This window comes from Phacochoerus africanus, chromosome 2 (genome assembly GCF_016906955.1).
Source record: "Phacochoerus africanus isolate WHEZ1 chromosome 2, ROS_Pafr_v1, whole genome shotgun sequence".
Lineage (NCBI taxonomy): Eukaryota > Metazoa > Chordata > Mammalia > Artiodactyla > Suidae > Phacochoerus > Phacochoerus africanus.
In genome coordinates, this window is record NC_062545.1 from 7,492,225 (window position 1) to 7,519,166 (window position 26,942).

Below are 26,942 nucleotides of genomic sequence, written 5' to 3' on the forward strand. Positions count from 1 at the left end.
ACTGATGAGGCCACCCCTGGGCGGAGGGGGGCGGGGGGGGGCGCGCGCAGGGGGTGAGTTCTTGACAAAAGCCAGTGAGGTTGACACAGGAGAAAAGTCTCTGCTCTGAGGATGCTCAAGTGTCAGATTGGCACATACAACTCAGCACACCTAACACCTGGCTGGGGACAGGAAGCACAGCGCCAGGTCAGCTGTGACCTTTATGCATTCATCTAAAAAGAACAGCAATTATATCCGCCACCCCCGTCCCCGCCCCCGCCCCCACCACACACTTTCGCCGAATGATCTGCAAACACTGTCACCCTCACCCGGTCTTTCCAGGGAGCCCCTAAAGTGGCTGCCCCCCAACCCTCCCCATCTCTGAAAATGGCAGCTCCATCCTTTCACCTGCTCCGAGCAAGAAGCCAAGCCGTCCTCTCACTTTTCCTCTCCTCACATCCCACATCCAGTCATCACAGCAAATGCCATCAGCTCCACCTTCGAAGTATCTGGAATCTGAACCCTCTGCACCACCAGCCTTGTCCAATTGGTTGCAAGGTCTTATCTGGTCTCTCAAACTCCCAGCTGCCCGCCTTGGGCCGTCCTCACCCTGGGTCACGTCTCTGCTCAAAATCCTCCCAGGTTCCCACCTCCCCCGGAATAAAAGCCAGGGTCCCAGCTGATGGCCCCTCCGGACTCCCCAAGCCTGTGAGCCGAGCTCCCCAGCAGCAGCTGATGGGCAGTCAGGTGCACAGCTTACCATCTCACTTCCTCTGTGGGCTCTGCCTAGAGAGACGTCGGAACAGCACAGCCTACACAAAACGGCCCGGCCCACGGCTCCCCGCCCTGCTTCCCTCCTACCCTCCACCAAAGCCACGAGCTCCCAGCCTCGTCTAAGGGATCAACAGAAGAGGCAGAGGAGACCGCCGCGCTGGCTTCTCACTTCTCACTGTTTGTGGTAACACTTCCGGCGGGACAGCAGGTGGAGGGGCCTGCGGGGAACCAAGAGGGTGACTCAGTGGAGCCCTTGTCACTTCTAGGAACCCACCTCTTCAGCCTGTCCACACTGGTGGTTTGGGTGTCAGCTGTGGGCCGGGGGCGGGGTGGGGTGAGTAGGGAGCCGGGAGGGCTGGGGAGCTGTTCTCAGTACGGAGACTGTTTTAAAGTATGTACCTGCTTTCAGGCCACAGCGAATCTTAGGGCCACAGATGAGTTTTACAGGCCATCAGGATCCCAGGGTCACCCCTGCCCCACACGGGCTCTCCACGTGCACCTGCGTGTCTTCCTACAGCCCGCGTGTGGGCGTGGGGACCAGTGACAGCGTTAACGCACAAAGGCTGGCATTGAAAAGCCAGCTCCCACGCTTGCTGCGCAGGCCGCCTACCAGCCACGGCCAAGGCCACCATTCCCTGTTCCCTGACTCCTTCATCTTTCCCTGGTCCCTCTAGGTCCCCAAACTAAACTAGAACTGGTACCTTCGCAACCTCTGATTTCTCCCGCCCCAGGCAACAGTGGCCCACAGGGACCTGCGCCCTCGCCCTAGGGGAGATACGCCCCCCTCACAGGCTCCAGGGATGGACAGATGCTCAAAGCAACACAAGAGAAGACAGAAAAAGTCCAGCAAAGGTCTGCGGCCAACGTGAAGGGCGAGCTTCCCGCTCGCCGAGACTACAGAGGCCAGGGTTTCCCTGCCCGTGGGGCACCCAAGCCCCACGCCACTTACACGAAAAGAGCAGGCGTGGGACGCACTCAGAAGCCTGGGCAGCGGTGGTAGCTGGTTTTTAAGCTAAACAGCAAAGTGACGCCCACACCAAGTGCGTTCACATCCAGCCCACCAGCCTGCATCCTTGCTCACAGTCCCCACGACAGACACCCTGGGATCCAGCCCCTACCCTGTCCAGACCACGGACACCCATGCAGGGGTCCTCGAGTGATGAATAAGCAGGCTCTCTCTTCCGCCCTGGATGGCAAACTGCTGCGGCCACCACCAGAAGGAGGGCGTGGTGCCAAGAACACGACGGGCCAGGGCCAGGGCCAGCCTGACATATGGCACCTGGCACCCACCCAACCCCCACACCTCCTGTCCCAAAGCTCCTCCTTGGGTCAGCACTCAAGCTGGGCCTTCTCCTGCGCCCAGCTCAAGGACCTCTACGCGGACATCCTCAGAACCACAGAATTCTGGATGCAAAATGGACCATCAGAGTCACAGAGTCCGGTGCTTTCAGAACTTTCCAGCTTGAGGGAGCCCGTTCTTTCTCAGCAGGAGTGGAGCACCAGGCACAGGTCAGATAAAGAAGAGCTGCTTCGCCGAGGCAGAGCCCCAGGCACCGGTGGAGAAGCCGGGGGCAGAGCTCAAAGCCACCCTGACCGGAACTAACACAGAGCCTAACGTGCAGGCGGCAAGCGACCCCTGTTCCCCACATTTACGAACGCTGCGGGGCGCCCAGAGCCCCGCAACACGCACCCGTTCTCACACCCTCCAAAGGCGGTCAGCACCCTCATCTGACACGCAGGGAAATCAAAACCCCGGCAGGGCAGCCCCTGGCCGGAGCTCTTACAAGCTGTCCAGATTCAAAGGCAGGACAGCGCCCTCCAACGCAAGCGCCTCTCCCGCCTCTCTCGAAGCGGACACTGCGCTCCAAAGAAGGGACCTGCCAGAGCCAGGTCCAGCATCCAGCCCTCCGGCCTCCAGCTGCGGGCAGGACACACTGTACTCTGCCCGCTGCCATCAGCAGGAGCCTAGCAGCTGTCTCCCAGCAGGCACAGGGCTGGGAGGGATGTTGGCAGAACAGAAGAGCACCTAAGACCAGCCGCAGAGACACAGCAGCCAGAGGAAGGCCCTGCCCGTCCCCGGCTTCCCGCCCACCACCCACCGCCAACAACAACTGCTCCCTGCGCTCTCGGGCACGGCGGCCCAAGGAGGCACAGGTCCCAAAGGAGACTGACGGCAAAGAGCCCCGTCAAGTAGCCCCGGGCATCACAAGGGCACCAGCACCAGGAAAATGAGATGACAGATGCCAGCAAAGGAACGGGGCCCAAGGAAAGAGAATTAAGAGAACCATCAGCACAGAATCCTAAACTCGTCTTTCACGGGGTGACGCAAGCGGGGGCATCCAGGAACACAGAACAAGCAGCTGTGAATATACATCAACGGGAGACCGCGCTTAAAAAAAAAAAAAAAACAGAAAGAGTTGAAGAGCTTAGGGAAGGACAGGAAAGAGGTGCGAGGCTGGGAGACAGAAGACATGCTTCTGGAACCCTGCCCAGAGGGGCAGCCAGATACAAAGTATGACAGACAAATCAAGCAGGACAAAGTACAAGTTACCATAAAGAAAAGCTGAACGGCACAATTAATGAAACTCTGACCCAAAAGAGAACATTTTTTTCCATACACACAGAACACTCCCACCCTGACTAGGGGCTAAGCCACGCTTTCACCACATTTACTGCCCACAATGGGGGGGAAATTCCATTTACTGGGGGAAAAGAAGATTTGTTAAAAATGAGTGGGTCCAGGAAGTTTAAATCATTAGAACCTTGGGGTCCCAGAAGGAAAGATTTAGACGTGAAGAATGAAAAAACTAAGTATCAAAACCTAGGAGTAGCCGTGTACACAGGACAAAGAAACGTAAAGCTTTAAATTCATCTCTTAGTTGTGCAAACTGAGTTCAAAGACCTAAGCTTCCAACGAAACCCAGAAAAAAGAAACATTAGGTAGACATGAGCAACAGAGAGAAGTAAATAAAATTTATTCATTTTACTCGCTCAGAGTGAGGAGTTCCCTGGTGCCACAGCAGCTTAAGGATCCAGCATTGCCACCGCTGCAGCTCAGGTTCAATCCCTGGCCCCAGGACTTCCGAAGGCTACCAACGCGACCAAGAAAAAAAAACTCATGGTGATAGAGATGGTGAACAAAATAAAATGCTAGTTCTTTTGAAAAGACTAAAAAGGTTAAAAAAAAAAAAAACTTTGATAAATATGATTAAGAGAAAAAAATGCAAATAAACATCAGCAATTGTTTTAAATTTACCTACAGATCCAAAAAGTATTTTCAAAAGTATAAGAGTAGCATGCTACATGTTTATATATGTGTATGTAACTAAAACGACAATTTCCTCGAAAAGCACAGATTACTGAAATTGGCTCAAGAGAAGGCCCAAAATCTGAACAGATAAATAACATAGAAAAAACTGAACCCGGAATCAAAACTCCTCTCCCACCATACTCTACCTGCACCAAGGCATGAAACCCAGAGAGTTTTACTGGTGAGTTTTACCAAAATTTAAGGAAGAGGAAATTGCCTGTCCTATACGAGAGCTGTTCCACAGCATATAAAATACCAAAAGCTAACTAGATCCTTCCACGAAGCAAACATTCTTGATACTAAACTCAGCCAAAAACAGTACAGCAAAGAAAATTACAGCCCGAGCTCACTTAAAAACGCAGTTGCAAGCCTCCTATATAAAGTCCAAACTATAAAACTTCTAGAAACAAACAGAACAGAATATTTTTGATCTGAGAGGAGACCAGTGATTCTCAACTAGAGGTAGTTTTGCCCCCAGGGGTCTTTTTTTTTTTTTTTTTTTTTGCTTTCTAGGGCCACACCAGGCTAGGGGTCTAAATGGAGCTGTTGCTTCCAGCCTACACCACAGCCACAGCAATGCATGATCTGAGCCGTGTCTGCGACCTACACCACAGCTCATGGCAATGGCGGGATCCTTAAACCCACCGAGCAAAGCCCGGGATCGAACAGACAACCTCACGGTTCCTAGTCAGATTCCTAGTTCCTAGTTTATGCTCTGCCATGACAGGAACTCCCCAGGGGTCATTTCAAATGTCTGAATGGGGAGGGGGTGCTCCTGGCATCTGAAGGGTAGAGACCAGGGGTGCTACTAACATTCCACAGTGCAAAGAACGGCCCCCAGCAAAGATTCAGCCAGGCCAAATGTCAAATGTGAGAAACTCGGGGACAGGCCAAGATTTCCTGGGCTACCAAAAGCACGAACCATTAAAAAAAAAAAAAGTTAAATTAAAACTCATCAAAACTAAGAAATATCTGTTCTTCAAAGGATATATTAAGAAAATAAAAAAGCAGGCCAAAGAAGGGAGGGGAAATACACATTCCACACACCTGAGAAAGGACCCGGAATCTACAAAAGAGTCCTTATAACACAGTAAGACGACCCCCAAAAAAGTGTGTTAAGGAATGAGAGGCAAAGGATTTTTTTTTTTTATAGAATCACTAGCCCCAGTGCTGCGACTTTAGTGAGTTCTCTCACCCAGTACAATGGCGTTTCATACGCCAAGATGGAGATAAAGATGAGCCATCTAAACGCTTTCACTCAACCCCGCCTTTTAAACCCCCTTCTGTGAAACACTGATAAAAGTGGAGAAGCCCAATCAGAAACTCACTTCCTGGGGATGTGTCAGGATGCTGTTCTAAGAATGAAAGCCTGTGGTCTAGGAGTTCCGTCGGCTCAGTGGATAACGAACCTGACTAGTATCCATGAAGACTCCAATTCGACCCCTGACCTCACTCAGTGGGTTAAGGACCTGGCCTTGCTGTGGCTGTGGTGTAGGCCGGCAGCCACGGCTCCCATTCAGCCCAACTTGGGAACTTCCATATGCTGGGGGGGAGCCCTAAAAAGCAAAAATAAAAAAATAAAATAAAAAATAAAGCCCGTGGTCTAATGGGCCCCAAATGAACCAAGCTTGGGCTACCCACACTCACGGTTGCAATAAATGTATACACACAAATGGATGTGGTCCAGGCTCAACATGTGGTCCAAATTAGGCATCCAAGCACCATTCCTTCCGGGGGAGAATCGCAGGGGGGAAAAAAAAATCCCCTTCGAGCCAGCAACTAAACCAACCTCAACTTCCAGCTGCCTTCATTAGGCTCTTGTCCTCAATATAATAAAAATTTGCCAGCATTTGTACCCAAACAATTAGGGGGAAACTTGTTCTGAATAAATGTGACTCAACCACCTCAAGCCATCCAGCCCCTGTGTTGTGTTATAACTGGTACAAACTGTTGAGTGAGCAGTACTCACCGAGGGTGCTGCTGACGCCTAAATAAAGGGTGGACACCTACTACATTTACCAAGTATAACCCATGCACTACAGGGCAAAGCTGTGGCCGAGCAGAGGGCCTTCTGGTCACTTGCAGTGACTTGGCGGGGCCCGGCCTCTGCCCCCTCACCGCCTGCAGCAGTGGGTCCCTGCTGACCTTTGAACCCCAGCCAGCACAGCCTCCTCCAGGCCCCAGGCCTCTGAGCACACCCGCCTCACTGACCTCCAAACTCAAGTGTCTGTGATGACACACCACCGCCCCAGCAACAGCTGAGGGATCGGGAGTGACCAACTTCTCCCAGAGCACAGGGCGCACCGGCTGCAGGAGCCCGCGGGACGCCTCAAGGACACACGCCGGAGGCCTGCCCGAGAACCAGGACTTACTTAAGAGCCTGAAGAGCCGCCCACGCCCTGGGAAGCTGGCCTTTGTCAGGTCACCCCCCTCTCTCCCTCAGGCGGCTGCTGGGACGGCTACTCCACTGTTCCCTCCACCCTTTCCAAAAACGAACTGCCCTGGGGGAGCCCCCTGCCCCCTACCCTGACCCCAGGAGCATCAGAGCCACGCAGGTCCCCTCAGGCACCTGCAGCAGGCCCCACTTCCCTCTGGGGGACCCTAAGGGACACAGGTGCAAATCACCCTCTTGGGCTGCGGGGAGCTGGGCTTGGGAGGAGAGGCCGCTTCCCCAGAACTCAGCGACCATGAGGAGGTACCACCAGAAGCTGGATGCGGTGTGGGCATCCCAAACGGGCAGCTGGAGGAGGGCGGGGGGGGGGCACCTACAAACTGCCCCGGGCACCAAAGCACCTCGAAAAGGAGAGTCTTCAATGGAAAAATGTGTTCCTCGCTACAAGCAACCAATTGACAAGCACTTGGCAGTGACCCTGTGTCTACGGGGACCGCCACCGCCGCCTCCGTGCACAAACTGCACAAACAAACAGTTAACAGCAGAAGTCTACTTCTCACACTCACTGTGAGACCTGGGGCATTCCTGACAGACAGACGTGCCCCGCGGTGGAATAACAGGCAACTGAACACATCCTGCTTTGGTGCTACTTGGCCAAATTTTTCACACTGGATTCACAAAGATGTTCGGTTCACGGTCCCGTTCAAGTACGTGCTAGAGTCGAGGAACTTTAGCCAGTGTGACCTCACTCAAGTACATTTTTTTAACCAAAGTGAAGTCTTCAGTGTTTGAGCCAAGATATCCATTTGAAATGGGAACAAACAGAACGTCGCCTTGCAGGGTTCAAAGGAGAGATTCTTAAACGTGGTTCAGGAGATGTCTTAGGGCGAAGGCACAGAGCAGGAACGGGAGAGAGATGTGCCCAAGCCCAGCCAAAAGCATATCCCCCTCGGAACACTGGCATGTGCTCAGTTGTGCCTGCATGTGACCATGAAAAGATGAATTTAAAGATACAATGGCCATTTCTCACTGGGCCAAGAGGCAGTGTTCCACCCGGAGATGAGGTCAGAAACCAGGTGCCAGGAGTTCGAGATGTGGTGCAGCGGAAACAAATCCGACTAGGAACCACGAGGTTGTGGGTTCAATCCCTGACTTCGATCAGCAGGTTAAGGATCCGGCGTTGCCGTGAGCTGTGGTGTAGTGTAGGTCGCAGACGCGGCTCGGATCTGGCGTGGCTGCTGCGGCTGTGGTGTAGGCCGACAGCTGTAGCTCCGATTCGACCCCCAGCCTGGGAACCTCCATATGTCGCAGGTGGGGCCCTAAAAAGCAAAAAGAAAGAAAGAAAAAGAAACCAGGTGCCAGCAAGACCACCCTAATGCAAAAGTGAGGGCCCCTGGGAGTTCCCTAGCGGTTAGGACTGGGCGCTTTTGGCAGGCTGGGTTCAATTCCTGGTCTGGGAACTGAAATCCCACACCAAAGCCGCTACACACTGGGGCCAAGAGACAGACACACAGACACACACACACACACACACACCCCCAATGGCAGGCCCCTGCAGCAGCCACAGAGTAAAGGTCTGTCCTGGAGACCAACTGTATTAAGAAAGCAATTCCAATTGCCGCCACCACCCAGACTTCGAACTAGCCTCACTGAGCTAATTTCTTAAGGATGCGTTTGATCACAGCTGCCATTATTCCAAAACTTCCTCTTTTAAATGTGGCAGCCTGACCTCATGTCAGGTGCTGCCCTTTTCTCTGTGTAACTGGGGGCTGCGGTGAGTACCTCTGCATCACAGGGCAGCTAACTGCCCTATAAACTGATGGGCAGAACCGCTCCCTCCCCCTCCCCCGACCCTCCTAAACAGGGGCCTTTAGTTTCCATTCTGAGCTGGGTCTCACTCTCCTCAGGGTACTAAGTTCTCCATGGTCTGAACTCAAGTGTGCTAATAAATCCATCTCTGATACAAAAGAAGAATTAGACCCCCCAAATCCCACCACAAACTCAAAATTCAGCTCCTAGCGGGCTAAACTTGACGTCATTCGGCCAAAAAACTGACCAGTGCCAGGGGTAACTGTTGACTGTTTGTTAACTAGTCTTTCAGAACTTTTCATCCTGGTTTTTTTTTTTTTTTTTTTGAACCAAAGTTTAAAAAATAAATAAATGCTGGATTTTCCACCCTCCTCAATAGTCCAGAGAAGGTTGGTTCGAAAATTCTCGGAATTGGCCCTCCCCCAGCCCCAGGACTCCCAGCCAGGGCAGGACACTAAGAGTCCTCATTGGGACGAGCGATTATACAATCATGGTTCCCAGAGCAAAAGGCTCCACGAGAATAATCCACCCGGAGACAATGACATCATGTGAGCAACTAGACAGGAAGTTAGGCTCGGAGAAGTGAAGGGTGAAGCCTTGAAAGCCAATACTGGACGATTGCCCTCCCATTCTCTGATCAAAAACAAAACAAAAATTTTTTTTAAAAGTCACCTTCTCCAAAAAAAGCTACTTTAAAGAGAAAATAGAAAACCCACACGGAGGAAATAAGTCAGCAAGTGAAACCAAAATCCCTCAACTCCATGGCCATCATGCGGGTGAGTCAATCCGCACTAAAGGGCCCCTCCAAAGCCCCGCTGCTGGAACTTGGAGGAAAACGTGGAGCGGGAACAAAGCGCAGCTGTAGTTGCTGCGTCCTCCCAACTTTCGCAGGCGCACCGAGGGGCGTGAGGGTGCCCGCAGTGTGTCACCCGGGCGGGTCGCGGCAGCCGGCTGTTCCTACACAAAGCCACTCCTGACTTAGTGACAGCCACAAGTGGCCTGGCGACGGACCCCGATCAGAGGCGGAACGCCCCTTCCCCCGCGCCCCCCCGCCCGCGCGCACGACCCCCGGTCTCTTATCCTGCCCCGCCGTGCGGGCAACTTTCCCTCGGGGACCAGAGGACTGAAGTCCGGGCCAGAAGCGACTCCAGGACCCCAGTCCCTCCCCGAGCGCCCCGGCCCCCAACCCCGCCCGCCGCGTGCCAGGGCACCGCGAGTGAAGCCTGAGCCCTGGAGGGCCACCCACCTGCACAGCTCGGGGAACTCGGTGCCCTGGGTCCCCGTGGCCCTATGGGCCCAGACCAGTAGCAGCAGCTGCACCAGGAGCAGGGAGCGCAGCCGGTAGCCGGCTGGCGCGGGCCCCAGGTGGGCGCTCCGGCCGGCAGCGGCCCCCATCGCGCCGGGCCCGGGCTGCAAGGCGGGCGCAGGGCGAGCGGCGCGCGGCTGTCCGGGGCCGCGCCAGAGACGTGGTTGAGCCGCCAGGGCGGAGACGAAGAGGAACACAAGAAGAGCGGGAGCGGGGCGGGAGCCCGAGGGGCGCGCGGCTCGTCTGGGCTCGGCGGCGGCGGCAGCGGCGGCGGCGGCGGCGGCGGACCCCGAGCCGGTCACGTGACCGCCACCCGGCACCGCCCCCTCCCCCGCCCCGCTCACATGACTCCCTTGTTCAGGTGATCCCCGCCCGCCGGCTCCGCCCAGGCTCGGTCACGTGAGCGCCGCGCGCGCTGGGCAGGAAGCAGCCCGGCAGGGGCGCGGGCGCAGGTGCGGGGCCGAGGCCTGCGTCCCCGCCGCCGCCGCCCCGCCGGAACCCGGCCCCAGCTTCAGTTTCTCCAGCTCGCACTCTGGGTCGCGGTGTGGGTGCTTTCCAACTTGGAGTCACCGCTGCTCACCCTTGACAGACAGGGAGGGGAAAATAGGGCTTCGACTTAAGTGCCGTAAATGACACCGCAAAGCCGCGCTACTCAGCATCCCTGACGAATGGGAGCCCACTTTTCTTGCCCTGCGCAGCCAAAGCGCGGAGCCCTGCACGGGGCTTTCCAACCACTGCCCAGCAGAGCCTCTCAGCCTTCTGTGGCGGGTGTTAATTCCCAAGCGTGGGCTTTTCTGATAAGGAAGGCTGCACGAATATAGGAACTTGAAATGTGAAGAAGGCAAAGGTCTATCAAGCAAGTACCCCTCGATACAACTTTATTAATTTCTCTACTCAGCTGTTTTGTTAGACTCATGCTATGTGAATGAGTCTTAGCTAGACACAGTTAAAGTAAAAACGCAAATCTGAAAAGACGTGAACTCAAAAAGTTTACCTTGGAGTCCCTGTTGTGGCACAGTAGAAACGAATCCGACTAATATCCATGAGGATGCGGGTTCCATCCCTGGCCTTGCTCAGTGGATCTGGGATCGCAGGTTGCTGTGGCTGTGGCTGTGGCGTGGCTGGCAGCTGTATCTCCTATTCAACCCCTAGCCTGGGGACTTCCCTATGCCATGGGTATGGCCCTAAAAAGAAAAAAAACAAAAACCTTATACAGAATAATCTTATTATTGTACAGAATAATCGCGATGGTAACAGCTCACCTTTTTTTGCTGCTTACTCCATACTAGACACTGTGCTAGCACTTATCCAGCGTAAACCAGAAGCTTTCCTATAAATGAGGACTGGGGAGGCACTGAGATGAGAAGTAACTTAACCAAAGCCATTGAGATGCCACAAGGCAGAAATTCAAACACATACAATGATAGCTAACATTTACTGAGCAGGTAATTCTGTGCCAAATACCATTCTGGTGATTTATCTTATTTAATCCTAACACAATCGTATAAGATTACAGGAGTATCTTTATAGCACCTATTTTAGAGATAAGAAAACTGAGGCATAGATTAAAACACGTGCAAGTCACAGGGGCTAGCTAAGTGGAGAAGCCAGGGTTTAAGCCTAAACTAGACGGTCCCTGAGCCTGTGGCTTAGCCACATGCTATATTGCCAAAGAGGAATATGGCCCAAAAAAGGAACGTTGTTGGAGTGGCATCCTGAAAGTGTTCATATTTTGCAACTCCGGTGTTGCTATAATTGATCTCCGGCGAAGCTCATCAGTGGAAACTAAAACCATCAAGTGAAAAATAATTGCAAACCAGAATACTCACTTTGTCTCAAAGGATTATGTTCCCAATTAAAAATACATATATTGGAGTTCTCTTCGTGCCTCAGTAGTTAACGAACCCCCCCCCCCCGACACACACACACACACACATACAATGGAAAGATCTGGTGGAACCTTAGTGATTAAAATTAGTATCACCAATATTTGGAAAAACTAACATTCTCTGCTTCCTAAAGTGATGCAATGAAAATACTGCTAAAGGACCATATTTAAAAGACAGTATAATCATGACTCAGATACAAAAGCTATTACCTAACTCATTGCAGCGAGAACCTTTAACATGTTCCAGCTGGTTCGTTCCTAAGAGAATCCAAAGGCAATCAACGCTGTACAGTCAGGACTGCTGATGTTAGGTTGCCTAATAGATGGAAGATTAGACGATACCCTCAGGTCAAATGGATGTTGCAAGAACACAATTTGCATTTCTAAAGAAAAGAATCCTAGCCATTACCATTAGTATTCCACAGTTTATAGAGTTGTAAAATAGCTCAAAGACAATGAAAGGCACAAAACCCCATGGTATCAGATAACCCACAAAGTTGCATTAGTCGGCAACTAGTTTTACAGTGATATTACCGAATACTTTTGCTCCATTTCAAAGTCTTTCACAATTTCCTCCTAGAGTACACACTATCATTCTTGCCAACATATTTAACCTAAATATAATAAAAATAAAACAATCAGGAGTTCCCTGGTGACTCAGTGGGTTAAGGGTAGGCGTTGTCACGGCTGTGGCTTGGGTTCAATCCCTGGCCCGGAAATTTTTGCATGCCAAAGGTGCATCTAAAAAGTAAATACATAAAATTAAACCCAAATTGTGAAACATTCTGTAGGAAAACTGAACTGGACAATTCAAAAATGTCTGTGCTTGCAGTTTCTGTTGTGGCACAGTGGGTTCCTGATCCGGCTTGTCTCTATGGAGGCACCGATTGGATCCCTGGCCTGGCGCAGGGTTGCTGCACCCCTGTTCAGGTTCCATCCCTGGCCCGGGAACTTCTGTATGCTGTGGGTGCAGTAGAAAAATAAAAAATAAAAATAAAAACGTCAGTGCTCTAAAAAACCTCCCCCCGGAGTTCCCGTTGTGGTGCAGCGGAAATGAATCCCACTAGTATCCATTAGGATGCAGGTTTCGATCCCTGGCCTCACTCAGTGGGTCAGGGATCTGGTGTTGCCATGAGCTGTGGTGTAGGTCACAAATTCAGCTGGGACTCTGAGTTGCTGTCGCTCTCTGGTGTAGGCCAGCAGCTGTAGCTCCCCTAGGTGGGGAACTTCGGTATGTTTTTTAGGTGCAGCCCTAAAAAACAAAAAAAAATAAAATTAAAAAAAAAATTAAAAACCCACCCCTTCTATCCTCTCCCCAAAAGCAAGAGTAAACGACAAAGGTCAAATCTGGCCAAATGGCTGTTTTGTAAATAAAGTTTATTGAATGTAGCCGCACCCACTCATGGATTGCCTATGGTGGCTTTTGCCTACAATGACAGAATTGACTGCTTGCAACAGAGCCCACAGAGCCTAAAGTATTTTATCACCTGGCTTCTACAGAAAGTCTGCCAACCATTGTTCTAGATCACAGTTCTTAGAAGTGTGGTACTTGGGGAGTTCCCGTTGTGGCCTAGTGGTTGACGAATCCGACTAGGAACCAAGAGATTGTGGGCTCGATCCCTGGCCTTGCACAGTGGGTTAAGGAGCCAGCATTTGCCGTGAGCTGTGGTATAGGTCACAGACGTGGCTCAGATCTGGCATTGCTGTGGCCGTGGTGTAGGATGGCAGCTGCAGCACAGATTAGACCCCAAGCCTGGGAATCTCCATATGCCTCGGTGCAGTCCTAAAAAAGACAAAAAAAAAAGTGTGGTACTTGGACCAGCAGCTTTGGCATCACCTGCCGACTTTTAGAAACGCCAGTTCATGGGCCCCACTCTGACCTATTGACTCAAAGTCTTTGGAGATGGACCCTGGAAAACTGCTGCCATAAGCTTACCAGAAGATTCTCATACCCACGAACGAGGAGAGTAAACAGGAGAATGGTCTCATCCCTGGTCTCGCCTGAGTCCCTGGGAGGGGCTGCCAAGTGAGGGCCTTGGCTTCGCACAGGAAAGATTTCAAGAGCAAGCCAGAGTAGAGTGAAAGTGAGCTTAGAGACACACTGCGCAGGCTGAACACACTCTGTCTGCGAAGGTAAGAGCAGACGGCAGAGTGTGAGGGCGGTGAGGATTTATGGGCTGGGTAATTTCATACACTAACAAGTGGGAGGATTATTCCAACTATTTGGGGAAGGGGCGGGGATTTCCAGGAATTGGGCCACCGCCCACTTTTTGGCTTTTTATGATCTGTCTCAGAACTGTCTTGGCACCTGTGAGTGTGTCCTTTAGCGTGCTGACGTGTTACAACGACTGTACAATGAGCCTCGAAGTCTGAGGATGTCACATCTTCCCCCTTCTTGGACGTAATTGCTCTACCAGTTTTTGTTGTAGCCTCTGTGTCTGTGTCATTTTTTCAACGGATGTGCCCTGCCCCCTTCCCTCCTATTGTACCACTGCCTTGAATTAAAGGAGAATAAAGAGGCAAGACAACAAAATGTGATGCGTGACCCTTAATTGGGGCCCAGACCCCCAAAAAGGAAAGTGTAAGGGACACATGGGGATAATTGGGAAAACTTTAATATCAATCGTATATTAGAAACTCTAGGGAGTTCCCCGTCATGGCTCAGTGGTTAACGAAACCGACTAGGAACGATGAGGTTGCAGGTTCGATCCCTGGCCTTGGCTCAGTGGGTTAAGGATCTGGCATTGCCATGAGCTGTGGTGTAGGTTGCAGATGTGGCTCGGATCCCACATTGCTATGGCTCTGGCGTAAGCCAGTGGCTACAGCTCCAATTCGACCCGTAGCCTGTGAACCTCCATATGCCGTGGGAACGGCCCAAGAAATGGCAAAAAAGACCAAAAAAAAAAAAAGAACCTCTAAAGTCAAATGGTAGAGGGCATAACTCTCTGGTATTTCATTATTTTTTTAATGTTTTTATTACAGCTGATTTGCAATGTTCTGTCAATGTCTGCGGTACAGCAAAGTGACCCAGTCATACATATATATACATTCTTTTTCTCGTATTATCTTCTATCATGTTCTATCACGTGTGATTGGATATAGTTCCCGGTGCTATACAGCAGGATCCCATTGCTTATCCATTCTAAATGTGATTGTTTTCACCTGCTAACCCCAAACTCCCAGTCCATCCCACCCACTCCCTCTCCCCCTTGGCAACCATAAATCTGTTCTCTACGTCCATAAGTTTGTTTCTGTTCATTTGTGCCATATTTAAAATTCCACATATAAGTGATATCATATGGTATTAGTCTTTCTCTTTCTTTCTTCATAATATGAGAATTTCTAGTTCCGTCCATGTTGCTACAAGTGGCATTATTTTGTTCTTTTTTATGGCTGAATAGTATTCCTTTGTGTTATATTTCATTTAAATTTTGCAACAAGCCTTTGAGAAAACATACTTAGAGATGTTAGCCTTCGTTCTGGACTACTAGCTTCCAGAACTGTGAAACAATACATGTCTATTGTTTTAAGCCACTCAGTTTATAGTACTTTGTGTTAGTCTCTTACGCTAAGCCCCATGTCACCAAAACGAGAGTGAAGTGAATACCATTTTTGGCCATCCCAGAAATGGAACCTTAAAGTGATCACTGAGAAATCACCTCGTCAATTCACAGATTATTAAAATAGCTAAATTGTGAGTATCCTGAACAGGGGGTAATAAGTAGCTGTGAGAATGGAAAGAGATGAAATAATGAGAGGAGAATTGACAGGATTCAGAAAATATTTGCATTTTTAAACATGATGCATGGAAAAGTGTCTAGACCAGCTCTATCCAATGGAATTTTCTGTGATGTTCTCGTCACTGTCCAATACAGTAGCCGCTAGAGCCGCATGTAGCTATTGATAACTTGAAATATGGTTATTGAGACCGATGAGTTGAACTGAAAATTACATTTGAAAAAAAATTTTCTTTGATGTTAATTATTATAAATTTCAATATAATTATAAATTTAAATCTAATGATAAATGCAAGTAGCCTCAGGTGGCTAACAGCTACCGTATTAGACAATGCAGCATCACTTCTAGAACAAATTGCAACATCCTCACTTGAGTTGATCATGGGATAGTCTGAGTATCACACTGGCAGTGTGACTTCCTAGCCAGTGATCTGGGTTTGGCAGGATTGCTGTCTTTAGCAGTTAGTTCAACAGTTTGAGTATTTCATTACATTTTTCTCTAATCTCTTTGCGGATAGAAAACAATGGAAATGCTATTACTGGAGTTCTCATCATGGCTCATGGTAACCAACCCAACTAGTATCCATGAGGTTGCAGGTTCCATCCCTGGCCTTGCTCAGTGGGTTAAGGATCCAGTGTTGCCGTGAGCTGTGGTGTAGGTTGCAGACGTGGCTCAGATCCCGCGTTGCTGTGGCTGGGGTGTAGGCCAGTGGCTACAGCTCTGATTCGACCCCTAGCCTGGGAACCTCCATATGCCGCAGGAGTGGCCCTAGAAAAGACAAAAAAAAAAGGAGAAAATGCTATTACTAGTCTTAATAAACACGGGTCTTATAAAGTAGGTACAATTAAGGCATGGGTGGAAATCATTCAGTGTCCTGAAAGTGGTCAAACTTCCGTCTCAACCTGTGAAGTCCACTGTGGAGAAAATAAAGACCATATGTAAAAAATGATAGAAATAGATTGCAAAACATAATTTAGAATTGAAAATTGAAAAAAGAAAGAGAGAGAGAGAAAGAAAGAAAAAGAAAGGGAAAAAAGAGGGAAAGGGAAAGAAAAAGGGAGAGAAAGAAAGAGAAAGCAAGAAAGGGAAAGAGAGAGAGAGAGAAAGAAAGAAAGGAAGAAAGAAAGAAATGAAAGACAGGAAAAGAAAAGAAAAGACAGAGGAAGGAAGGGAGGAAGGAAGGAAATCTGGTCCTGGGAGTTCCTATCATGGTGCCGCAGAAACCAATCTGACTAGTATCCATCGGGATTAGGGTTTGATCCCTGGCCTCGCTCAGTGGGTTAAGGCTCTGGCATTGCTGTGAGCTGCACTCTAGATCGAAGATGCAGCTCAGATTGCCAGTTGCTGTGGTTGTGGTGTAGACTGGCAGCTATAGCTCTGACTCGACTCCCAGCCGGGGAACCTCCACATGCTGGTGCAGCCCTGAAAAAATAGCAGTCCTCAGGTGTGTCTGCCGTGTTGAGGTCATCTGCAGATGGGCCTGCTGTCCCCTGAGGCAAGTGACCCTGCCGGCCCCAACAAACTCTTTGCTGTTGTAACTTCCTTGTTTCTCCCCTCCTTCCGTCCTTAGTCTCTCACCTGCCGGCTTCTCAGAGCTCTTTTCTGCCTGCTCGGTGGGAAGCTGTGTGCTTCATGAATCACCGAATGAAGCCAATAAGATCCTGCCCATTTCCTCAGCTGAATTTTGTTTAGCATTTTGACAGCAGGCCAAGTCCATGAATACCCTTCGCCCATAAGAAGACAGATCCAGGCTTGGAAGCCAGTTGCTCCAACCACGACACCGTTGTGAAGGCCCAGTCTCCTTCCACCTGACAACTGGCCTGGCTCTGGAAACATGAGCTCAGTGACACGAGGAGAGGTCTACGTTGCTTCGAAGGTGTCCCTGCCTGGGGTCTAGAGCAACGAGAGCTGCTGGTAAAGCCACCAGGTGTCACTTTGGAGTGTAAGCCACAAAACTATCAAAATGGTCGTTCCTGGAGGTCTCTCTGAAACTCGAGGAGAAACATGCAACAATGTGCCTAAAACTTTTTTTTCTCTTTTTAGGGCCGCACCTGTGGCATACAGAGGTTCCCAGGCTAGGGGTTGAATGGAAACTGCAGTTGCCTGCCTATACCACAGCCAGAGCAACACCAGATCCTTAACCCACTGAGCAGGGCCAGGATTGAACCTGAATCCTCATGGATCCTAGTGGGGTTCATTAGCACTGAGTCATGACGGGAGCTCCCCAAAACTTTTAAACACCCAGAGAATAGCTTAATTCTACCGAGAAACCATCAAGGCATATTGTCATTCCTTTGGGATATTTCTTATCCCCTATTATGGGGATAAATAAAACAATCTGTTTGCCAGAGTTCCTGTTGTGGCTCAGTGCGTGAAGAAACCAACTAGTAACCTTGAGAATGCAAATTCGCTCCGTGGGTTAAGGATCCGGCCTTGCCACAAGCAGGGGCATAGGTCGCAGATATGGTTCGGATCCAGTGTTGCGGTGGCTGTGGCATAGTCTGGTAGCTACAGCTCTGATTCGACTCCTAGCCTAGGAACTTCCACATGCAGCAGGTGCAACCCTTTAAAAAAGAAAAAAAAAAAAAGTTTGCTAAGAAAACTACCTGTATAGTAGATAGTACTAGCAAATCGAAGTTATCAATTTCTTGAGATACTGATGTTGTGTTTATGTAAGAGATCCTGTAGGAGAATGTCCTTGTTCTTAGGTGACACGTGTTGAACATAAAGTGTCATGATAGCCGCAACTTGCCAAAGGTTCAGAAATTTTTAGATAGAAAAGTTTCTAACACGCAGAGATAGAAAGCAGATGTCAAAACCTTTAACAACCGGGAAATGTCGTTGCAGAATTCAGCAGGGCTCTTGGACTCTGCTTTCCACTTTTCTGCAGCTTTGACGCTTTTCAAATGAAAGGGGGGAAAGAGACCCCATCGTGGAAGGGATGGCATGTGGGTTGAGCCTGGAAGGATGGAGGAAGGGCGGGAGATGGAGATGGGACATTGCAAACAAGGAGCACAGCAAGAGCAAGGAACAGATACAAAGAGACAGACACTGTACACCCAACAAGGCCTTTGCTTGAGTAGAAACCGCATGGGAACAGAAGAGAAACTTTGGCCAAAGATTGTGCTACATCCTGGGCTTATAGGATATGCGCCTCCCCTCAAATCATTCATGGCTTAGTAGGGGAGGTTGTCTGTGTTAAAATAAATTTGGAAAGATTGTATAGGAGTCAGCTCCTACAGGATCTTACGTGGTCACCTAAGAAACTGAGATTGAACTGAATATAAAGCGAGGAACCATAATGTCTGGCAAAATAATCTTTATAGAGACTCACTGTGTGTCAAAAATCACTCCTGGGTTATACCAGTTACTCTTTCCAGCAATCCTCTGAGCAGGGTAATCCTATCCTCATTTAAAAGATGAGGGATTCGAGCTTAGAGAAATTAAATACCGGAGTCCCCGATGTGGCTGAGTGAAAAAGAATCTGACTAGCATCCTTGGCCTCGCTCAGTGGGTTAAGGATCCGGCGTTGCCGTGAGCTTTGGGTGTAGGTCGCAGATGCAGCTAGGATCTGGCATTGCTGTGGCTCTGGCGTAGGCCGGTGGCTACAGCTCTGATTTGACCACCAGCCTCGGAACCTCCATACCATATGCTGAGGGTACAGCCCAAAGAAAGAAAGAGAGAGAGAAAGGAAGGAAGGAAGAAAGATTAAATGCCTTTCCCAAGGCCACACAGATTTAAGAACTTTGACGTGAATGATATGATCTGGTACAAAAGCAATGATTTTAATTCATAAAATTCCTTCTCTTTGGGAGATTTGGAGCATATGAGAGAGGGAGGGAGACGGTTTGCAGTTAGACTTGGGGAACATCTATCTCACTGCAGGATGAACGAGAAGCTGCTTTAGTAGAAAACTCAAGGAAGGACTTCCCCTTGTGGTGCAGCAGAAATGAATCAGACTAGTATCCATGAGGATGCAGGTTTGATCCTTGGCCTCGTTCAGTGGGTTGGGGATCCTGCATTACCATGAGCTGTGGCGGCTTGGATCCCTGGTTGCTGTGGCTGTGGTGCAGGCGGGCAGCTGTAGCTCTGATTTCAACCCCCAGCCTGGGAACTTCCATGTGTGCAGGTGCGGTCCTTAAAAAAACCAAAAAATTTTAAAATGCACAAGAATTAAGGTGACAAAAGAGACAGCAGAAAGCCTCTCGCCCTTCCCCAGGAACACCAGTTTCCCGCTGGGTTGACACCTGGCCCAGAGTGGAACTCGGGTCTCGTGACTTCCTAGGACACAGGTGTCCAGTGACTCCCTGTGGCAGTGGCCGTGGGAAGAGAGGAGGGTGGGGCTGGAGGCCCGAGGCAGCCATGCAGCCTTCCGGCAGGCATTCCCCTTTCTTTGCTGGCAGAGCCCACCTCTCGCCAAGGAGGCTGAAGGTGTGAGACCCTTGCAACAGAGCCCTTCTTAGAGCCAGAGGGAGGGCGTGTGTCCCAATCCTGACCCTGGACATTGATGGGAAGTCTCCTGGGATCTTCTGCAAAATCTTCTCTCCAGTGAGTGATGCGAAAGAAGGGCCCCACCCCAACTTTTTTTTTTTTTTTTTTTCCTGGAAGCAGTACTCTCTGTATAAAGCACTTGAAGCTGCTACAGCCCCTGCCGCTCCGAGCGAAGAACGGTGAGCACGGTGGGAAAAAGAGAGAAACCCTCGGGGTCTCCGCTGATGTTGCTCACCGCTTCACCCAAACCCTAGAACTGGCCAGTGTCTGATCATTAGCTTTGTGACACTAAGTTATGCTGTGTTAGCGAATCATTTATTGCCTCTCAGCTCCACGTGTACCCTTCAATATACACTATGTTATGTACAAAGGGATTCTTGTAAGCAGATCTCCTCCCAGTGGGCGTGATGTTAAGCTTTCTGAGCAGAACACACTCTGGAGGGAAATCTCGAGAGAAGAGATTCTCTTGCTATTTCCAGCAGGTCCACTGGTGGCCGACCACCTGCTCCCCTGCCTGCGTATAGCAAGGGGACCTATTGCAACTACGGACCAGCTCCAGCGTGGCCACCCCAGGGAACTCCTCCGCTATTCGATGAGCTGAACTGCACATTCTCCAGTGAGATCTGAACCTCTTCCAAGCTGGTCCTCCCTTGGTACCAGCCATGGGGTACCAGGTAGAGTTCCTTTGTTTATTTATCTATTTACATGGCCATACACATGGCATGTGGAAGTTCCCAGGCTAGAGATTGGACCTGCACCACAGCAGTGACAACACCAGGCCCTTAACCCACTGTGCCACCAGGGAACTCTTAGAGTTCCTTTATATCTTATAGTTACTCTTTTGCCGTAGATAATAATTCTTCACATTCAATGTCCCCTGTTTCTATGCTCCAATTGGACCCTGACTGCTACATCATGCTTGGTTAGATTTTGTATTACTTGTAGCCCTCAGCATGCCAACTGACAGCACAATGAAACGCTGGGCAATTGGTTGGACAGGAAGGACAGAAAAGAAGACATCAGCAGAGTTCCCGCTGCTGCACAGTGGGATCAGCGGCATCTCTGCATCGCTGAGACACAGGCTCAATCCGCAGCCCAGCTCAATGGGTGAAAGGATCCAGCGTTGCCACACCTATGGTCACAACTGTGGCTCAGGTCTGATCCCTGTCCCCAGGAACTCCATAGGCCAAGGGGAGGCCCAAGAGGGAAGAGAAAACTCCTAAGTGCCAAGGGGGATTCCTACCTAGGTGCCAAAAGGGAAGAGAAAGTCCCTGCGGTGTTCCCCTTGAGAGCTACATGGAACTTGTGAGGAGACCCTTGTAAGAGGCGGATTTTTAATTTTAAAAAATTTAAATAATTATTTTTTTGGATTTTTGGCCACACCCGCAGCCCATGGAAGTTCCTGGGCCAGGGATCGAATCCGATCTGCCTCTGCAACCCACGCCACAGCTGCGGCAATGCCAGATCCTTAACCCACTGCACTGGGTGGGCACCGAACCAGCAATGCCACAGAGCTGGGCCAGATCGTTAACACACTGTGCCACAGTGGGAGCTCCTTGCGTATTTATTTTTAAGTTGATACTATCTTTGGCATTAGGGGTACAAAGAAGGCACAGTCCCTGCCTCAAGGGACTCAGACTTGAGAGACAAGAAACCAACGATTTACCACCTAGTGCGATAAGCAGATGGGTAATTACCTGCAGGGAACTAAGGGAGATGGAAATTCCTCTAAGTCTAACTCAACCTGGAGGAATCAGAGCACTTCCCAAAGGAGATGCTTTGAGCTGATGGAGCCAGGACACAGGTGAGAGGAAAGGGGTGGGGGTGGAGGGTGCTAGTGAGGGAACCTGAGCCCAAGTTTTGGGGGGGTTTGTGCTTTGCTAAAGGGAAAGTATTTGGGGGAATTCCTGTTGTGGTGCAGCGGAAAAGAATCTGACTCATATCCATGATGATGCAGGTTCAATCCCTGGCTTTGCTCAGTGGGTTGGGAATCCAATGTTGCTGTGAGCGGTGGTGTAGGTCACAGATGCGGCTCGGATCCAGCGTTGCTCTGGCTATTGTGTAGGCCAGTGGCTACAGCTCTGACACAACCCCTAGCCTGGGAACCTCCATATGCCACAGGTGAGGCCCTAAAAGGCAATAAAATAAAATAAAATAAAAACGGTGGCTCTGAGATCTGAATGGGATATGGTAATATGCTGCAGGTGCGGCCCTAAAAAGACAAAAATAAATACATAATATAAATGGGATATGGTGTATGTGGCCGTGACATGCAAGTTACAAAGCTCTGCCAACATGAATGTTGGTAAGACTGAAATAATCACCAAAACCCTCCCCCAAATCAACACTGGGTCTCAGTCACATTGACTGTCTACACATGACTTTGACACCCTTATTTCATTAAAAGTGAAAATGCTGGCGTTCCTGCTGTTGTGTCTCTGCAGCGCCAGGATGCAGGTTTGATCCTCAGCCCTGCCCAGTGGATCGAAGGACCCAGGGTTGTTGCAATGCAGCTCAGATCCTGTATTACTGTGGCTGTGGTGTAGGCTGGCAGTTGCAGCTCCAATTTGACCCCTAGCCTGGGAACCTCCATATGCTGCAGGTGCAGCTGTTAAAAAAAAAAAAAAAAGAGGAGTTCCTATCGTGGCTTAGCAGTAAGGAACCCGACTAGTATCCATGAGGACGTGGGTCAGATCCCTGGCCTCGATCAGTGGGTTAAGGATCCGGTGTTGCCCTGAGCTGTGGTGTAGATCACAGACAAGGCTCAGAACTGGTGTTACTGTGGCTGTGGTGTAGGCCGGCAGCTGTAGCTCCAATCTGACCCCTAGCCTGGGAGCTTCCATACGCCATGGGTACAGCCCTAAAAAGACCAAAAAAAAAAAAAAAGAAAAAGAAAAAAAAATCCTTCACCACCTCTCTTTACCATTTTAACTGCAAAATATCCCTTCTCCTAGCTTGAGATACGCAACCAACATAGGAAGAGACTTGGTGGAAAGAAACCAGAATTAGTTCTTAGCCTGTCAAAGTGATGACGTATCGGCATCCACAGGGGCAGGTGGCGTTTCTTTCAAAGCAGCTTCTTCCTTCCTTCTCTCCTTCCCTCCTTCCCTCTCTCCTTCCTTCCTTTTCTGGAAAATGGCAGCGAGGAAAGTTGAGTTTCAGATTGTGAAACTGGAGTCAAAGACTATTCTTCAATTATCCACCTTCTGTCCGTAGTAAACCGTTATGTACTAGACATGAGGAGCCCTCGTCAGGAATGTTCTCTAGTATCGAAAGGTATAGGAGTTCCCTTTGTGGCTCAGGGGTTAATGAACCCGACTAGGATCCATGAGGATGTGGGCTCGATCCCTGGCCTCGCTCAGTGGGTTCAGGATCCAGCGTGGCTGTGGCTGTGGTGTAGGCAGGCGGCTACAGCTCCGATTCGACCCCTTGCCTGGGAAATTCCATATGCTGCAAGTGCAAAAAAAAAAAAAAAAAGAAAAGGTATAAATAGGGATTTGTGGTTTTTTATTAAGATCAAAAAGTGCTGAGAACCTTGTAAAGTTGAAACGCTCACAGGCTCATTCCTCCCTCCCTCTCTCTCTCTCACTCCTCCTGGGGCTGGTTCGCTTCAAGAGCAGTATTTTTTTTTTTTTCTTTCCTTTTTTATCTTTCCGTGATGACCCAGTTCCATGATGATTTGAAATTTGAAACAAAGAAATGAAGTAATCCAGAATAACGTTTCATAGCGTGTGCTGCTGGCGACCATGGCCTAGGTGCAATTTACCAGAGAGGATTACAAACGGCCTGATTCGGCCAGGACTGACCGTGCACCAGGGTTATCCTGGGTGGCTGAGAATCATTAACCTTTACAACAAGCTCCGTAAGCCAGCATCGTCTTCATTTCACACATGAGCAAACCGCGGTTCGAGGGAGGTTGAAGCCACCAGCCTAAGGCTGCAGAACAAGGGAGCAGAGGGGCCTGGAGGGGGGACACGGGTCTGGAAGATTTCAAAGGAGGTTCTGGGAGAACAGCTCGGTTGGGAAACTATGAGAAGCATGTGGATGTGGTGCTGCTGGCGGAGGGCCAGCTCCGAGGGTGGACAGGCCACCCTGGGGTGGCAGGACTCAGACATGCACCTTACACGCGAGCAAGGAAAGGGGCCGGCAAGCTGCCCAGGGGTAGTGAGACGGGTGTCAGCTGCCCTCACACGCCTCTCCCCGGCTGCAGCTCCCACGGCTGAGTGATGACAGGGCGGGGGCTCAGCTCCTTCTCATCCCGACTCCAGTCTGTCTTCCTGCAAACCTTCCGTCCTGCCTTGAAGCCCAGCACCCCTCCTCCTTCTCCACCGTGGCTTGGTCGACCCTCTGTCCCTGCGGCGGCGGGAGCTCCCAGCTCTGAATGCCAAGGACATGCCTCTTGTCGGGCCCTTGTTGTGACCCAGCTTTCTCATGTCATTAGCTAAAGCCCCATTTAGGGGCCTTTATTTGGGTAAATTCAAAGGCCGGGGGCTTATTTCATATGATTTTTTCTCTTTTTAGGGCCGAACCTGTGACATCTGGAAGTGTCTGGTCTAGGGGCTGAATCGGAGCAACAGTTGCCAGCCTATACCACAGTCACAGCCACACTGGATCCTTAACCCACTGGGCGAGGCCGGGGATTGAACCCTCATCCCGAAGGACGCTATGTCAAGTTCTTAACCTGCTGAGCCACGATGGGAACGCCTCATGTGATTTTTCTGTGCCCACATATTATTTTTTGTGTCCTCCACGGGACTGACTACAACCCTGAAAGGGAGCAGAATAGGCCACCCCAAAACGTGCCGCTTTGGCAGGTGGATTGTTTTGAGCTGAAGAGTATCAAGAGCCAACAGATGGAAGAGAACTCTTTCCTGTCCCCTTAACTATCTGAAAGATTCAGAGGGGGGAGGCCCGGCCAGAAAGAGAGCTCTTGCCAGGATTGTCTTGTCATCTGAGTGACCATGTGGGGCAGGGCACACACCTAAGGACCAAACACCTGCTCTCCTCACGTCCTGTGAGTCACCTCCTGCCCTTCAACTCCAGACCCCTCCCAACCCTCGGCTCAGGATGGCACAGAGGCTGCTATGCCCGACTTGCCCCAAGGCTCCTGTCTTTGGCCTCCCTTTTGTAGGTCCTTAAATTTGTTTTTCTCCTGTTAATCTGCTTTATATCAATTTAAATATTAGACAGGTCAATTTAACTATCATTAGACCAATTTAATCAAAGAACCTCGAAGGGAGGAAGGGAAGAATTTTCTTCCCACCACACCAAGCTCGTAATGATATTCGCTTACGGGACATTGATTGGACTTGATGAGAGAGGCTGGAGGATGACAGGGGGCTACATGGCTAAGCCTTTTCCCGAAGGCCCTTGAAGGGCCCTTGAAGGCACAGTGGTGTTTATGGGATGTACTCGGGTTTCGCAGTTAAGCATCTGGGCTTTCAGAAGTCGTCCTGGGTCTGTGACCCTGTTCTTCTTCCACCTTCCAGAGGGCCCATCTGGATGACTGACCTAACCCGCCTCCATTGTAATCCCCTAGTCTGCAAAATATAAAAGAGCAATTAGTGGCTCTATAGTGCCCAGCCTTTTTTTTTTTTTTTTTTTTTTTTTTGTCATTTTAGGGCCACACCCGCAGCATATGGAGGTTCCCAGGCTAGGGGTCGAATCAGAGCTGTAGCTGCCAGCCTACACCACAGCCACAGCAACGCAGGATCCGAGCCTCTTCTGCGACCTATACCACAGTTCACGGCAACGCCAGATCCTTAACCCACTGAGAAAGGCCAGGGATCGAACCCCCCACCTCATGGTTTCTAGTCGGATTCGTTAACCACTGAGCCACGACAGGAACTCTTTTTTTTTTTTTTTTTAATCTCTTGGTGATGATTTTTAAATATGGATGACCAAATCATGTGTTTAACGCACATTAAAAAGCAGACTATGTATGAATAGAAAAAACTTGACATTCACCTTTGCTGCTCTCTCGCTGTACCCCTGCTCTGGGGATGTATTTTTCTCTTTTGATAATTTTTTTTTTTTCTTTTTAGGGCCTCACCTGAGGATATGGAATTTCCAAGGCTAGGCATCACATCGGAGCTGGAGCTGCCAACCTACTCCACAGTTAGAGCAAAACCAGATCTGAGCCATGTCTGTGACACACATCACAGCTCACCACAGCTCACGGCAATGCTGGATCCTTAACCCATGGAGCCGGGCCAGGGATTGGACCCGCAACCTCTTGGGTACAAGTCAGATTCTTAATCTGCTGAGCCACAATGGGACCTCCCTAACATTTTTTTTGAAGTATAGTTTATTTACAATGTTGTGTTAATTTCTGCTATACAGCAAAGTGATTCAGTTATACATATACATACTATTTAAAAAATACATATCTATTATTTTCCATTATGGTTTATCATAGGACACTGAATATAGTTCTGGGGACGTATTTTTAATTTCTGTATAATGAGAGTCCTCTTTTATTCCACAGTGTGCAATGACCCTTTCTTTGGGCCATGGATTTTAAACAACCAGCATTAGGAGTTCCTGTCATGGCTCAGTGGAAGCAAATCTCACTAGTATCCATGAGGATGCATGTTCCATCCCTGGCCTCGCTCAGTGGGTCATGGATCTGGCGTTGCTGTGAGCAGTGGTGTAGGTCACAGACACGGCTCAGCTCTGGCTCTGGTGCAGGCTGGCAGCTGCAGCTCCAATTTGACCCCTAGCCTGGGAACTTCCATATGCTACGAGTGCAGCCCTAAAAAGAGCAAAATGAAATAAAATAAAATAAACTACAACATTAAAAATAATAATTATAAGCTACCAGCCCTGAGTGTCCCTCCGAGTGTAGAATTCAGTGCTTCAGTGGTATTCAGCTGGGACCCAGGAGCTGTTTTCATTTCTCTATATCAGTGGTCCTCAACGTGTGGTCCAGGGACCCCTGAGGGTCCTGGGACCTGTTCAAGGTCTCCACGTGAGGTCAAAGGTGTTTCTGTGACAATGCTGAGATTTGTTTGCCCTTTTCACGCTTTTCCAGCTGTCCACTGGGGTCTTCCAGAGGCTCTGAGGCCCATGCTGTCATCCATCCCTCCCAGCTAATGGCATATGTGTTTCCCTGGTCCTGTGGTTTTAAATTTTCTCAGTTTTATTTTTTATTTTTTTATTTTATTTTATTTTATTTTTTGTCTTTTTAGGGCCGCACCTGCAGCATATGGAGGTCCCCAGGCTAGGGGTCGAATCGGAGCTGTAGCTGCCTGCC

General features: G+C 49.7%; 1 protein-coding gene across 1 annotated transcript in view; it reads right to left on the reverse strand.

Annotated features, from left to right (window-relative positions):
- Nucleotides 1-9,819, reverse strand: part of IGF2R (insulin like growth factor 2 receptor) — a 104,966-nt gene extending 95,147 nt beyond the window's left edge. Inside the window, exon 1 of the mRNA XM_047769801.1 lies at nt 9,511-9,819. Coding sequence (XP_047625757.1) covers nt 9,511-9,659 — 149 coding nt within the window. The 5' untranslated portion in view covers nt 9,660-9,819. The remainder of the gene's footprint in view (nt 1-9,510) is intronic.
- Nucleotides 9,820-26,942: the final 17,123 nt, after the last annotated feature.